We start from the raw sequence: 16,852 nt of genomic DNA on the forward strand, positions 1-16,852 counted from the left end.
TCCATGCTATTTGTGACATTTGAATAAAAATTTACTTAAAGAAGTCCTAATTTTTATATTTAAACACCACCAAAGCTGTTCGATTTAACATTTTAATTGCTCTTAACATTGACATTTCCTTATTGTATTCATATAAGTCCAATTGACAAAAATGTGTTTGTTTTGTACATAAATAGGAATAATATACCAGTTTGTTTGTACATATGTTTTGTAATTGCATAATATGTAGATAGATACATGTTGAATTAGTTAAAATGCTAACTTTTCATAAATTCAAATTTCTAGACAATTTACCCCAACAATACTTTTAACAATGTTGCTATTAAGCACTTTCATTTTGTGGACCTTCTAAATAACAAAAAAATCAAGTTTTTTCTCCATGAAATTTAAAATGTTAAAAGTCAAATTAAGGAAAGAAAGTGCCATGTATATATATTAATGAAATGTGTTTAATAAAATAAAAAAATAAAATGAATAAAATGTTTGATATCGTTACATTTGTTTGTTGTAAACAGTTTTACTTTTTAACAAATCTGAAGTTTGAACTTAAGTTTTGTGAATCTCCGAGATAAAGCGATGATTTCAATTCTTTCTATCTTATGCAGATCTTCGAATTAATTTATTTCTCTTCGATCTCCAGTGATCGTCATACTCTGCAGGGACAACTTCAATTGAGGGATCAAGCCTTAGATCCTGTATTTTAAAAGTACTCACATTGGATAACGAGATCATGCGTTTAAGATAAACAATGCGAAAATGTGCAATGAACTATTCGATTTCTAACGTGAGTCCAAAAGTCGTCTTTCTCCTCCATAGTTATACATATGGGTCCCACTTTAAATTCCTCTGAATGAAATTTCAATGGAGATTTCATGGACAGGACATTTAATGGACAGGACATTTCAGAGACAAGACATTTCATGGACAGGACATTTCATGGACAGGACATTTCATGGACATGACATTTCAGAGACAAGACATTTCATGGACAGGACATTTCATGGACAGGACATTTCATGGACAGGACATTTCATGGACAGGACATTTCATGGACATGACATTTCATGGACAAGACAATTTCATGGACAGGATATTTCATGGACAGGACATTTCAGAGACAAGACATTTCATAGATTAAACATTTCACATAAAGGATAATTGATAAAACGGGACAATATATTTCATAAATTGAGAAGACATTTTACAAGTAGAGAATAATTTTACTTTGAGAACTTATATGGTATTTGCAAATAAGAGCTGCAATAGTTTTGATGAGACTGAAATACCTGATAATATCTTAGATTCTTAATAAGTGAATCGATATAAAATTCGATTAAAGATTTATTTCTAAGAAAAGAGCATAATTTGACAATTTTTAATCATAGATACAAAGAATTGACCAATCATAATTGCTAGTTTGTTAATTAAATTAATGTTAAGTTTTACATAAAATATTTCAAGTACATTTTACTTATTGCAAGATTAAGATTTATTTAGCAGGACTTCAACTTGATTTGAATTTGCGAAATTGCACAGACGTATAACAGCTGAAATTCTAAGCTACCGTTGTACAGCTGATATTCTAAGCCATAATTTAACAGTTGCAGAGCAGGTAATCTTGATAAGTACTTATGTACAGCTGATAAAAAACTGATATTTTAAGCTGAAACTGTACAACTGTACTGCAAATATTCTTAACTGCTATACTACATCTGTACAACTTGCATTTTAAGCGATAATTTAGAAAACAATTGTACATCTGTACAGCGGATAATTTAAGCTATAATTTAAAATGTACATCTGTACAGCTGAATTCTAAGCTACCATTGTTTAGGTGTACAGCAGGTATTCTATTGTACAGCAAGTAGTTTAAGCCCCGTACATCCTATCTATCTGTCCTTGATAGAACTCTTGCAATGGTTTCCGTTTAAGTTTGAATGCTGCGGTGACCAGCCCGCTGTCAGGGGTCCACTGCTCCAGGCACAGGTAGACCTTAACAATAAAAAATGGAAAAAATGTAAAGCAAGGGTTTATAATAAGGTTGGTTACTCTCGATGCGCTCCAATGAACAGGAAATGCCACAAATGTTTGATACGCAAACATTCTTGGAAGCGCCATTTGAAAGCCAAAAAAACTGATAGGTTAAACGTCATGTGTGTGGGTCTGTACCAAAAGAGTGTGTGTAAGGAATACCGAACCGAAGGCGTGTACTGTAGGTTTATACAGTACATAAGTATCTTGGTATTTGTACAGTCTAGGAGAGTATATTTGTTTATTGTTAATTGTTTACTTAAAAATAAGTTTAATATACATATATTATATTATTTATACATTTAAGTCAACAAACACTATTTGCCAAATTTTCATGTAAAGAATATAATTTGTTTAAAATTTACAATAGACTAGTAGTTATTCAAGCTTAATCATAATTGACGACATTGTTCTGCAATTTCCCTGACTGTAGTCATGTTGTGTGTCTGTACCAAAAAAGTGTGCATGTGTAATACCGAACTCGTCTGCAAAGCAGTGCGACTGGCTTTCTCATGCCAGACCAGCGCCATATTGCCTATTCCTATTCCCTGTTAAACACGTATAGTAAATAAGGCTGAAAGAAAATAAGCCAAAAGTTGTTTTAGATTCCAAGAAACCATTGCATGCCAAGCATAAGGGCGGTTTTTATCAATAATTAATCATTTTAGATTTTCATGTAGAGTAAGATTTAAAATTCATCAATTTGGACCAACAAAGTCAGATCTCATAAGTTTTAGGTCATTAAAGGGACTGTAGGTTTAGGTAGTCATTAAAGGGACTGTAGGTTTAGGTAGTCATTAAAGGGAGTCATTAAAGGGACTGTAGGTTTAGGTAGTCATTAAAGGGACTGTAGGTTTAGGTAGTCTTTAAAGGGACTGTAGGTTTAGGTCATTAAAGGGACTGTAGGTTTTAGGTAATCATTAAAGGGACTGTAGGATTTAGGTCATTAAAGGGACTGTAGGTTTAGGTAGTCATTAAAGGGACTGTAGGTTTTAGGTCATTAAAGGGACTGTAGGTTTAGGTCTTTAAAGGGACTGTAGGTTTTAGGTAATCATTAAAGGGACTGTAGGTTTTAGGTAATCATTAAAGGGACTGTAGGTTTTAGACCATTGAAGGGACTTTAGGTTTAGGTCTTTAAAGGGACTGTAGGTTTTAGGTAATCATTAAAGGGACTGTAGGTTTTAGGTAATCATTAAAGGGACTGTAGGTTTTAGGTCAATAAAGGGACTGTAGGTTTAGGTCATTAAAGGGACTGTAGGTTTAGGTCATTAAAGGGACTGTAGGTTTAGGTCATTAAAGGGACCGTAGGTTTAGGTCATTAAAGGGACTGTAGGTTTTAGGTCATTAAAGGGACTGTAGGTTTTAGGTCATTAAAGGGACTGTAGGTTTTAGGTCATTAAAGGGACTGTAGGTTTAGGTCATTAAAGTATAAACAAGAAGGTTATAACTACTTTCTAATTAAAAATTATTTAACTGTTGCTTTTCTATTTAGTGAAAGGCGGATTTCTGCTCCACTAACAAAAGAGGGAATATCAAAGCTAACAAGCGACATTATTAGAGTAGAGTTTAAGGAAATATATAAAATTCTAAAAGTTAGTCATCAAATTTTTAGACAGCCACGATTTTCAAGTGTCGCAACACCTTGACCTTGGTTATAACTTACCAACTCAATTATATTTTTTATAGCCCTAGGTATATACATTTAAAAAATGCAACGTGCTTGTTTATAGCTCGAGTTAAAAACAAGTAGTTGATAAAAACTCTCGATTTTTGCGTGATAGCAATTGCACATCTTGGTTTGCAGTGATGGACGGCTACTAGAAATTACGTCATTTAAGTCCCATCTTCTGTGGTTTGTGTAGACAATCATATAAATATAAATACTTACAGCGCCAGGAATTTCAAACTTCTGAAGTTTCATTAGTTTCCCCTGATTCATCAGTTCCCTCAGTACAGCTCCTACTACATCCCTGCAAACATTACTGGTATTAATTTTAGCTTGAATTGTATCATTCAATGATACATTAAATCAAGGAGAATTGAATAGAAGGAGGGGGCAATAGAGTTTCCGTACACTTTGCTATGACGTTTTTGGACTGCTGAAGAACTAGTTTTTGCGTAACAACAATAATAAAGATTGTAAACAATAACACAAATGATAAACAAACATCTGGCATTTCTGGCGTTAGATGAAGATTCACCGTATACTAACTCATGTTTGTTTACATTAGATCGGCTGCCTTTGTTATTGTTGTTACGCAAAAACTAGTTCTTCAGAAGTCTAAAAACGTCACAACAAAGTGTACGGAAACCCTATCGCCCCCTCCTTCTATTCAATTCTCCTTGCATTAAATGATACATTCAATGATTTAATGATAAACCCTTGGGCTGCGCCCTCAGGTTTATCATTGAATCCTTCGAGGGTTTAAATTTCCATTGATTCTAATTTGTCTGAGAGGACATTCCTTTGTAAAAAATAACAAATTATTTTTATTATTTATTATTATTTTTAAAAGGGGCGGGATTAAATGAAAATTGTTGCATACCAAAAAACCAGCTTTTTATAAAGGAATGTTAATTTCCATGGATTATTCAATTAACATTGTTGGATTTCCAAAAAAAAATTTTATCAACATTTTTCAACATTTTTCAGGGTCACGTGGGTTACTATAACGATTGCCTCAGCCGTTTTGACGTTTAGTAAATATATAGATGACTAAGCTTACAGGATCCATCTTTCTGGTTTTAATCCTTGGGTTTTGATCACACATTCATGAATATATCGACTGGCAATAAACCTTTTCTAAGGTCATGTGAGGTTGTGACCTGATAGGAACTAATCTAGATCTATCTATATATAGCTATTGTATTTACAATATCATCAGTTTACCTGTCATTGACTAGATCTTCCACTGCGCCACTCTTTCCTAGCTTGCCGGCCAGCCTGGTTAGAGCACTACGGTCAGGGCAAACCAGGGCTACTACGTAGCTCCTAAACAATAGTTTTTTTATGGTTTGAAGAGATTGTTGTTGCAGTTAAAAAATAGGGGCATGCCCTTTAAACTTCTTTCAGATCAAGTATCTGGAAGATATCGTCGTTTCTCCACCAGGAAAAGTGTAAAGATATATTTCTTTAAATCATTTTTTCATTTTTTTTTTTTTACCTTTTTGAGTCTCCGTAAACACAGACATTTTCTACAATAGAACTTGTCTTCAGGACAGATTCAACTTTACCCAAGGATACATATTCTCCGAACTGTAGTTTCACCAGATCCTTTTTCCGGTCTATAATCTTCAGGGTTCCATCCGGTTCCATCTAAACCAGGGTTTAAAGGGTTAAATCTAGGGAAGGAGACAATTCGTTCTAGGCTAGGGTGTGGTCAAATCTAGGATAGAACTAGGATAGAACTAACTAGGGTTGAACTAGGATAGAACTAATTAGGGTTGAACTAGGATAGAACTAACTAGGGTTGAACTAGGATAGAACTAACTAGGGTTGAATTAGGATATAACTAACTACGGTTGAATTAGGATAGAACTAACTAGGGTTGAACTAGGATAGAACTAACTAGGGTTGAATTAGGATAGAACTAACTAGGGTTGAACTAGGATAGAACTAACTAGGGTTGAACTAGGATAGAACTATCTAGGGTTAAACTAGGATAGAACTAACTAGGGTTAAACTAGGATAGAACTAACTAGGGTTGAACATGGATATAACTAACTAGGGTTGAACTAGGATAGAACTAACTAGGGTTGAACTAGGATATAACTAACTAGGGTTAAACTATGATAGAACTAACTAGGGTTGAACTAGGATAGAACTAACTAGAGTTGAACTAGGATAGAACTAACTAGGGCGGAACTAGGATAGAACTAACTAGAATTGAACTAGGATAGAACTAACTAGAGTTAATCTAGGATAGAACTAACTAGGGTTGAACTTGGATACAACTAACTAGGGTTGAACTAGGATAGAACTAACTAGAGTTAAACTAGGATAGAACTAACTAGGGTGGAACTAGGATAGAACTAACTAGGGTTGAACTTGGATAGAACTAATTAGGGTTAAACTAGGATAGAACTAACTAGGGTTGAACTAGGATAGAACTAACTAGGGTGGAACTAGGATAGAACTGGGATAGAACTAGGATAGAACTAACTAGGGTTGAACTAGGAAAGAACTAACTAGGGTTGAACTAGGATAGAACTAACTAGGGTTGAACTAGGATAGAACTAAATAGGGTGGAACTAGGATAGAACTAAAAAGGTGGAACTGGGATAGAACTGGGATAGAATTGGGATAGAACTAGGATAGAACTAACTAGGGTTGAACTAGGATAGAACTAGCTAGGGTTGAACTAGGATAGAAAACTAAAAAGGGTGGAACTAGGATAGAACTAAATAGGGTGGAACTAGGATAGAACTTGGATAGAACTGGGATAGAACTGGGATAAAACTAGGATAGAACTAACTAGGGTTAAACTAGGATAGAACTAACTAGAGTTGAACTAGGATAGAACAAACTAGGATTAAACTAGGAAAGCACAAATCAGGGTTAAACTAGGATAGAACTAACTACGGTGGAACTAGGATAGAAAGAACTTACTAGGGTTAAACTAGAATAGAACTAACTATGATTGAACTAGGATAGAACTAACTAGGATTGAACTAGGATAGAACTAACTAGGATTAAACTAGGATAGCACTAAATAGGGTTGAACTGGAATAGAACTGGGAGAGAACTGGGAAAGAACTGGGATAGAACTGGGATATTACCTGTCCAATATCTCCGCTCTTGAACCAACGACGACCTGAGTTGTCAGTAAAGTAGTCTTCAGCAGTCTTCTCTGGGTTTTTGTAGTAACCAGTCGTTATGCTTCCTCCTCCTACCAAATTAAAAATAAAAATAGTTTTCATCGCATAAAATACACCAAACTTTGTGTATATTCAATAAATTAGGAGATGGATCTAAACAAATACATACAAAAGTGTTAATATTGAGTGCTTTGCAAAGGAATTTACAAGTGAGTGATAATGGAGTTTAAAGTGTAGTTTCTTTAGACTTATGAATTTGTACTTAGGAAAAAAACGTTGGTGATCATTTAAGTTAAAAGTTTACCTATTAATATTTCTCCTCTGGGTCTAGGTTTATCGGTTACCCTGTAGTTACCCTCCTCCCAGTTCTCTAACCTGCATCAAATAAATTATAAAGTTAAATAATCATTCATAAAGGAATATTTTTACTCTTTTAAAACGTCACTTTTCTGCTAGAGAAACCCCAGTGATGGAAATATGGACTTTTTCCCTTTATTAAAGTTTATTTGGGCAGATTTTCTAGTATCAACTTGCTGAATTTTAAAAAGGTGCATCCTTTTTTAGAAACTACTTTAATGATGAAAAAGCAAAAAATGTGAAGAAAAAATAGTTAATTATAATAGTTCATACATGATCGACTTTCATTAACATACAAAATTGCAAAAAGAAGAAATAACTGAATAAAATATATTAAAACTTAAAAATATTAAATAACAAGGCTTATTTACTTATAAGTTTATTATTTTTAAGTTATAATATAATTTTTAAGAATTTTTTTCTTGTACAATGTACACACACATAATTTCACTTATTTGTATACTAAGGAACCATGATTACTTGCCTCAAACTATAATTTTCTAGTATTTTTATCTTTGCAACCTGATGTCGTAGACCTTTCAAGCTTTTACACCAATAATACGATCAGGTTTTGTAAAGATTAAAAGGTCAAGAAAATTAGGTAAGAGTTCACTGTACTGTTCCTTTTATTATAATTTCTAGAAAATATAAAGCCTTCTTTAAAATTTGTCAGATGAGAACCCGTCTAACCACGATTGGTTGTTTTGTTTATTTACCTGATATTGACCCCTGTGACTGGTGGACCGACCCGGCCGGTACTATGGTCTCCCAGGGGCATCAGAGTAGCACAAGCACATGTTTCAGTTAATCCGTACCCTTGAAGAACTGGACAACCCATACAAGTCCTACCAGAGAGAAATACTAATAAATAATTGGAAATTTAATTTGAGTGGAGGCATTAAAATTAATTTTCAATGCATAAGTTAGGGTCTAGTGAACAGTAACATTTTAGAATTAGGATAACTTTTAGATTAAGACACTGTTTTTAACACTAACATGTTTTTTTTTTATTTAAATAAATGCTACTTTTGTAGTCGACCATGGCCTGTTTTAAAAGTCATTAAAATGAAAATACAAGCATGCCAATATTTGTAACAATTAAAAAATAATGAAATCGAATTATGGCAATAATTAATTATTTTACGGTTCTAGAACTGTATTGCACTTTTACTTTAAGTTCAAAGGTTATGATTTTACCTGATATAATCATGAGATTCTGGGCTGAGAGGGGCTCCTCCAGTGAGAATAACCCTGACTCGTCCTCCAATAAGGTTCCGAACTGCACGGAATATCAACCTATCCATCACAGGTGTTATCTCGCCACGCTCCGCAGCGGCCATCTTGTATCGAACACAGAAATCAAACAGTTTCTCAGTAAAATCTCCCTTCTTTCGAACATTCTCATGGATACCCTACGAAAGGAAAATAACTTTACCAAATGTTTCAATGGAGAGTGTATGCATTCTCACCAGTGCAGTGCTATGCAGAGTAAACTTTCTCAAATTTACTATTGGCTACTGACATGGCTACTATACTATGATTAAGTTTATTTATTTATACCTTATAAATTCTATCTAGGATGAGAGGAACGCAGGCCATAAATGTTGGTTTGAGCACAGTGGTGTCTCCTTTAGCCCCCTTCTTGATCATGGTTGATTTATCAGTTAGAGTGTTGGGACTACTGTATCCTATAGCAACACCAAACACAACCATCATGTTTTCAGCAATCAGCTCCAAGATGTGAGCCAAGGGAAGGTATCCAATGTAGCGGTCTTCGTCTGAAATTTTGTGATTATCATTTTGTAATTTTGTTCTTAAGAAACTAACAAAAATTTACTTTTCTTCATTGGAACCCTAAACAAATTAAAACACCAAAAAATGTTATGGTAACCAATGTTTACATATTTGAGATCTAATAATGTTTTTTTTCGGGGTTGACTTTATCCCAAGATAAGAAAAAAAATTTTAATTTAGGTTGAAACTGTGTAGTAAACACATACACTATAACAAGTTCTCGAAATGTATCTATCCAGGCACAATCCGTCCGCTATCAGGGTCAACCAGGACACAACCCACCTAACTATAAATGCCAAACAGGGACACAAGCGTAGCTATCCAACAAGCTATTAGCTCAGTGCTCTAAATGCCACATAGAGACACAAGCCTAGCTATCCAAGAAGCTATATATTGATCACAAATGATGGGGAGGATCTGGTGCTCTAAATGCCACACAGGGACACAAGTCTAGCTATGCAAGAAGCTATATGTATATCCCAAATGATGTGGACGATCCACTTTAAATGCCGCACAGGGACACAAGCCTAGCTATTAGCAAGCTATATATCGATCCGAAATGTTGGGGGCGATTCAACCTGCTTATCAAAACAGGGTTCCAGTCTAGCTTTCAATAAGCTAGATATCGATCCAAAATGAATGGGAACGATCCACCAGAATACAATTCTTCAGGTCTACTCTCAAGCAGTAAACAATACGAAGATACTCCATAGCACTTACTAGGTCACAACTTACACAGGAATTGACGTAGTTACAATTCCTACGATGTTAGATATATTACACGATTTAGACCATCATATTACGTATTTATCGCACAGTTAAAGTTTGATATACGTATTTATAAGATTAGATATAATAGATATAACGCAGTTAAACTATCTTTACACATGCTTTACAGCGTAATTTAAGTGTGTCGCATGATTTAAGCTAATCATGTTAAGTATGGAAACGCATTTTCAATGAATAATGTCATTATGTCTAAGTTTACAACATTAAATAACTAATAATTTACAACTTACTGCAAGTTTACAGAATGTTATGTTTACACAATTTTTGCTACAATTGTACCTGTAAAGTCCATAGTGTTAAGATGAGTCAAGTATGAGCTGACACAGCTGACAATATTCCTGTGAGTCACAACTACACCCTTTGGAGTACCAGTAGAACCTAAAATATAAATTAAATATACATTTTGTCGAAAAAGGTAGAAGGGCTGGGTTTGTTTCAACGTTTTTTTTAAATCGTTCGTTCAGTCCCGATTCATTCGTTCCCGTGAAAGACAGATCGTTCCCTAGGAACGACGCCAAGTAGAACTTAAAAAATTATTGTTAAGAAATTCAATTGTGTTTCAGTCACTCTATGCAAGGTTTAACACAAGATTTCTAAGAGCGTATGCAACTTTACCATCTGAAGCCACTCTAATATTTCTATAATTTTGACTTGTCCAAATTTACTTGTATATTAAAGATTTCCCCCCAAATATAATGTTTACAAGATGCATATTGTATATTATGATAAACTATATGTTGATTTATTCTGATATCTTTGATAATTCTTTGAAGCACTGATAACATCGACCACATGCTCATGTTTCTAAGGGATGAAAACTACAAAAATGTCCGTTGGGGGACTATACCTGTGTAAGAATGCTTAAAATATATTGTATCGGAGGTGTACATACAGGGTGAGTCTGGTGTATTGTACCACCTGAGGTATACAAAATAATACAGGGTGAGTCTGGTGTATTGTACCTGAGGTGTGCATTTTAATACGGGGTTAGTCTGGAATAGCGTACATGTGGTGTACATAATAATACAGGATGAGTCTAGTGGTTTGTCCTACCTGAGGTGTACAAAATGATACAGGGTGAATCTGGTAAAGTATATCGGAGGAGTACATAATAATTCAGGATGAGTCTGGTGTTTTGTACCACCTGAGGTGTACAAAATAATACAGGGTGAGGCTGGTGTATTGTATCTGAGGGGAACATAATAATACGGGATTTGTCTGGTATTGTGTACCTAAGGTGTACATACAATACAAGGTGAGTCTGGTGTATTGTATCTAAGGTGTACATAATAATATCGGGTTAGTCTGGTATAGTTTACCTGAGATAATAATACTGGGTGAGTCTGGTGTATTGTACCTGAGGTGTACATTATATTACGGGGTTAGTCTGGAATAGTGTATCTGAGGGGAACATAATCATACAGTGTGAATCTGGTATTGTGTACCTGAGGTGTACATAACAATATAGGGTGAGTCTGGTGTATTATATCTAAGGTGTACATAATAATATGGGGTTAGTCTGGTATTGTGTACCTAAGCTGTACATAACAATACAGGGTGAGTCTGGTATTGTGTACCTAAGGTGAACATAATAAAACAGGGTGAGTCTGGTAAAGTGTACCTGAGGTGTACATAATAATACATGGTGAGTCTGGTGTTGGAAGAACAGGTTCAACATCAACATCAATAATATTGTTGTTTGTCGACTTTTTCCCCATTGTTACAACTTCCCAAAAGTTAACAATCCTGAGAAACAAAATGAGATAAAATGAGTTTTGAAAAATCCAAAAACCAAGAATATATAATTTAAATTCTTTTCATTTTTAATAAAATCCCCAAGTTATGGTATTAGGATTAGTAAGTCTTGGCATATTAATTGTTTCTTTCCGATTGGTTTCACTATATTAACATTTTTTCCTTGCTTTTCCCATATTTTCAAAAACCTCAGTTATTTCACGAAACATCCAAACATCAAATCATACGAGTTAGTTTTCAGAAAAATTTTTTTTCAAGCAATAGTTCTTTCCAATTGTGGACTTGTATTGTATTAATGGAATTTTTGTTAGATTTTGTAAACTTCAGCTCGTTTTCGAAACTACAGGGTGTCCTACGAAACATGACAGCTAGTAAATAGTTTAGAATGTCTTCTTCCATAATTTGTTAAGATGTTTAATACCAAAAACATTAATAAAAATATTTTATAGGAGTCAAATTATAGTAAAATTAACTTCAAAGTAAAATATACTTGATCAAAAGATTTTTTAAACGAAATAAACTGCAAACAACCTTTAATATCTAATACAGTGCATGGAAGACGACAATCAAACTATTTACCAACTCTCATGTTTCGTGGGACACCCTGTAGCTAAAATTATCAAATTTGAATTACCTGACATCTGGTCTAAATCCAGCCGTATCTGTTCTTTTGATTGGATTATCAAAGTATACAATCTGCTTGATGTTAGGAGTCTCTTTCAAAATATTCTTAAACTTAGGCAGCAGTTCATATTCATTACAAAGATAAAGGAGTTGAGCCTTTGTCACAAACTCAAATATTGTAATCCCCATATCTTTGTAAGCATTTCATATTTTAAACTTAAAAAATTATTTAATTTAACATAATTAAGTTTTAAATATGAAAGGTCAACCCTGTTGGGTTGCTAAGATATAGAGATTATTAAATCAGAGTTTGTTGCAAAGACTTAATTCCTTTGAAGCTTTTATTTAATTCCATATAATTTAGTAAATATGTTTTTAACAGTAGCTTTTACCTCAGTTTCGTTAAGACCATGTTCTATAGCTGAATCACCAAGATTAGTGTACAGAGTAACAACTGGCAATGAGTGTCTAACAAAAAGATAATGTGTTATGTTAGGGTCGTTCAAATAATATAAATTACTTTTAAACATCCTCGAAAGTACTAAATTAACTTTTAAGATTGCAATATTTTCTTTATCAATGCTAATTCACTCTATTTTTTAACTAATTTATAATCCAGATGTGTTCAGAGCAAAAAAAACTGCATTTTTTATTTTTAAATTCTGTATTTTTTTTGCATAATTTCCTTCTTTTTGCGAAATTTTTGCATGTTTTCGCGAAATTTTTGCACTATTTTTTCGCGTAATTTTTGCATTATCTTTTTCGCCAAATTTTTTGCATTATTTTTTACGCAAAATTTTTGCATCAGTTTTTCTCGCAAAATTTTGGCATGTATTCGCATTTTCTATTTTGCGAAAATTTCGCAATTTTCCGCGAAACAGATTGAAGCGAAATTTTGCGAAAAAAGCGAAAATTTTCGCATTTTTTTCGAGCGAACGAAATGCAAAAATGAAGCGAAATAATTTTTACTTTTCGCTGGAAACCCTTTTCTCAGGAAATTCTAAATCCAACTCGACTTTTTTTGCATACTCATTATATGAGTCAAATTTTAAATTTGAAACTACAGAATTCACTGGATTTCTCCACATACTCAATGAAAATGTCTCGTTCATAAAATTTAATAAGAATTGATTTTGAATAGAATTTATTACCTAAAACAAGCTTGTGCAGTAACCAACCATTCAGCTCTTGTATCAGCAAAAATACAAATTGGTTTATTCGGGGTTAGACCTAGTACACGGAGACCTCGTCCAACATTATCAGCAAGTTGATCAGCATCCTCATAGGTCATCCATCGGTAATCTCCCAGTATAAGCTTTCTAAAAATAATCAATCCAAAACTTAAAAAAAGGATAGAACTCCACTCTCCTAAGGTGCTTTGTTTGGGTAAGAATTTCGTGAAAATCTCGGAAATAGTTTATCAAACATTTTTGACGAGATTTCTTTTCGAATTAAATCAAACTTCGTGAAAATATCCATAAAAAGATAGAAGATAAATGTGAACTTTACCTGAATATTTGTCCATTGTTCTGAACCTCATCCTCCTCCCCAACCACATCCCTTGTGCCGAGTAGGTTGTTGGTCTTGTACCTGTCCACCGCCCACCTCCACACCTGTAAACAAACACAGGTCATATTTTGAAATGTAATCTCTTGCTAGCAGTTTGAACCGCCTTTTGACCAATTTTACCGAGGAAGGTTAAGTACCTTAACGTCCCTTGGGACAATAAAATAAATTAAGAAAAACCAAGGGTTCTGAAGACCAATTTTGCCTACAAAACATCCAGAGCGCAGCGAGAGATGTTTTTAACTTCCCTCTAAAGTAGTTGTAAATAATTATAACCCTTTGCGTAAAGGGAAAATCACACTTTTAGTACCCTTTTTGAAGGAAACGAATACAATTTGAATATTTTTATTCTAAATCAGGCATTTTTTGAGATTTTTTTAAAAAATCTTGGTCTTAAAACCGAGCTATTTTTTGGCTTTTAGAAACTCTCAGTTTTCTACGGTACCTGCCTCCTGGTCCAAAAAGGTTAGATAGCTAAAATTTTCACAAAATACATCAAATTTAGAAGGAGCAACCTTGGATTTTGTTGATTGGAAAAATAAAAACAACAAATATTAAATCTTTTTCATATAAAATGAAAGGTGACGAAAAAGAAAATACACCAACAAATTGAAGTTAAGAAAAAAATAAAGTTTTATCTTTGTAGGCTTGCAGAGATCATTTTCTATACTTTTAGGTGTTAACTTGTTAACTCTTCAAGCTGCCATTTTCCTTTAAAAATATTATTTCGCAGACTTTTCTGTTTAAATTTGTGCACTTAGAAAATAATAAATGTAAACAATTTCTTCTCAAAATTGGTCAAATTTAACCATACATAAACATATAAGTAGATATATACAGTGGTTAGAATTAATATAAATAAGATAAAGCCGACTTTTTCAATTTTTGATTTCTAAAAAGCTTTATTAAATTCAAAGTTGATAAGTTCTAATGGGGATGCTGGCGGGTCGGGCTGCTCGTTTTTTCTAAGGTCACTTAAAGGACAAATGAGTCCTTCCGTTATAAATAAATAAGTGCCGTCTTCGTGTTTTATTTGCATTGTGTAATGTGTATCCAAATCCATGCTGTTTGAAAGCTTGGTAAAAATCAGAAGTTTGAACTCGAAAGTCGTCCTTATTCTATTGATGTATACCACGACTACTGTAGATAATATTCTACCTCAGCCATAGTTGAGCACTGAGCCAGTTCAAACTCCTTGACAAGTTTTGAAGTCTCCATAGGAAGGGGTTTGTAGGTTACCTAAACAAAATATAATGTTTTCAAATAAAATACTTCCATTAATAGAAATAACATCTTGAGATATGTTCAAATGTAAAATCAATTTGTGAAAGGGATAATGAATGAGGTTAAAAAACCATTTTTTATTACATTAAGTGTGTCATTAATGTTTCACCTTGGAGTGACTACATTAGATCAATCTTGCAAGAAATATTGTGGTCATTTTTTGCTTGTCTGTGCTGTAAAATTGCTTTCTAGAAAAGCCTTGAACTATTCACCATTCTTAGATACTAAATTATTAATCCTTATGTTTAGATTTTAAGGAACTATTATAAATTGTTAAAGTAATCTTTTAAAAACAATTGTCAGTAAAAAATCTATAACATTAAATAACTAATTCTACTGAACCTCGTTGTCTCCAGGCTGGATTGGTTTGACCTGAACCGCTCGCTGCTTCATTCTCTCCTCCAGAACTTTCTCCGGTCTTAACAAATAATGGTTCTTTAATGAGCTCAAGTCAAATTTATGTGTGGCTCACTGGTCAGATTGTTGTGGACCCCTCGCAGTTCCAAAGCTGAAAAATACCTATTATCTACCTGTAAAGAATCCTGTACAACCATCCTGTACAGTAGTCGTAGATCCGTATGATAGCCTGGACTATGGACAAGAGGCTCAAGCTCACCGCCATACTTCTGTAAAACATAATCAGAGCCCGATTATGACATGATCCGAACCAGTCCAAGGAGTTATCAGTCTAGTCTTTACTCGTACCAGCCCGTCTAGTGTACACAATGTGTGATTGACCCGGCGGCGCGTTAAGTGCACAAAAAGTGTGAGATTTTCTAATTAAAGATATCTGAGAAAATTTAACAATTTAATGTTCTTAATTTTTTTTTCAATATGCAACATATGGCTCAATCAGAACAGTATTTTAGATCTATGAATTCCCAACGTTTTTTTTCTTCGCTCAGACCAATATATTATGCAAGAGCCATAATTTTGCATCATGTAACAAAAGTAACTTGTAAAGGATAACGTTTTGAATATATAGAACAGATATGCAGATTTTTACGAAGCAAATTGAAATTTTAAAAAATCTTCTTGTTTTATTGTTGGAATTTGTCCACAGTTTTACCTAGCTCATTTTCATGCCATATAATGATAAAATAAAGTCTTTTGGACATTAAAAACTTTTCGCATTTTTTATTAACTTTCTTGTGTTTAAATGGTATACGAATCTTTTAAAAGGGAGTTCTGGCGTGCTCGAGCTAGCTACAGATAGAAAAGAACCTAATTATATACTTCGATGCTTACAAATCAAAAAGCTTAAGAAAAATTCGAAATTAATTTAACTTTTTTCTTGTTTGTTAATAAAGTTGTATATAAAGAACAATTTTTGGTATTTGCATGTTTAATTTATACATAAAATCCAAATTAAGAGTTTTAAATGAAATTTGGCGTATTTGAGCTAGCCACAGACAGACAAGAATCAAATGCTGAAATGTGACCATGAGAGGTCGAAGATGGACTGATCATCTCTTTCAATATTCAGTCCTTATCAACTCATATCAACATTTATCATTCAAAGATTAAGGGGTGTTTAAACAGATAATGAGGGATGTGAAGGGGCATTATGGGCATCTGGGGGGAGGGGGGGGGGGAATTTGATAAGGAATCACAATATTATACATACTAGAGGAATTATATCTTCAACACTTCTTTTTGTAACGTTTTCTATATACTTTTTTTTAATTATTAGGCTTTCAGGCCGCTTTGCGCCCCCTTTGTGCTATTAACAATTTTAGCTCTGAAATTCGGCATTTTTGATGTTTACAGATTTTTTGTTAAAATTTGTGCATTGGCAACAAAAAATCTGGGCCAGATCCGTTGTGACATTTAT

At 33.6% G+C, this 16,852-nt stretch overlaps 1 protein-coding gene across 1 annotated transcript; it reads right to left on the reverse strand.

Annotated features, from left to right (window-relative positions):
- Positions 1 to 1,323: 1,323 nt before the first annotated feature.
- LOC111712570 (long-chain-fatty-acid--CoA ligase 4) lies at positions 1,324 to 15,662 on the reverse strand. Its single transcript, XM_023487222.1, has 18 exons — positions 15,549 to 15,662; positions 15,361 to 15,436; positions 14,893 to 14,973; positions 13,678 to 13,781; positions 13,320 to 13,487; positions 12,561 to 12,636; positions 12,179 to 12,324; positions 11,411 to 11,535; positions 10,069 to 10,167; positions 8,767 to 8,984; positions 8,404 to 8,618; positions 7,923 to 8,051; positions 7,154 to 7,224; positions 6,811 to 6,920; positions 5,196 to 5,347; positions 4,922 to 5,023; positions 3,920 to 4,001; positions 1,324 to 1,992 (listed from the first exon to the last, which is right to left on the reverse strand). Exons 1-18 carry the CDS (start codon positions 15,653 to 15,655, stop codon positions 1,870 to 1,872), a joined length of 2,184 nt encoding a protein of 727 aa, XP_023342990.1. The 5' UTR covers positions 15,656 to 15,662; the 3' UTR covers positions 1,324 to 1,869.
- Positions 15,663 to 16,852: the final 1,190 nt, after the last annotated feature.

The sequence above is a fragment of the Eurytemora carolleeae genome, unplaced genomic scaffold, assembly GCF_000591075.1.
Source record: "Eurytemora carolleeae unplaced genomic scaffold, Eaff_2.0 scaffold1136, whole genome shotgun sequence".
NCBI lineage: Eukaryota > Metazoa > Arthropoda > Copepoda > Calanoida > Temoridae > Eurytemora > Eurytemora carolleeae.

What these genes read in the sequence shown, in the direction of transcription:
- LOC111712570 (XM_023487222.1), bottom strand. Translation starts at nt 15,655, where the DNA reads ATGTTTTACAGAAGTATGGCGGTGAGCTTGAGCCTCTTGTCCATAGTC. An exon ending in AGTGCTCAACTATGGCTGAG is followed by an intron (nt 13,782 to 14,892) that starts GTAGAATATTAT and finishes GTTTGTTTACAG; the next exon opens with GTGTGGAGGTGGGCGGTGGA. An exon ending in AACAATGGACAAATATTCAG is followed by an intron (nt 13,488 to 13,677) that starts GTAAAGTTCACA and finishes GATTATTTTTAG; the next exon opens with AAAGCTTATACTGGGAGATT.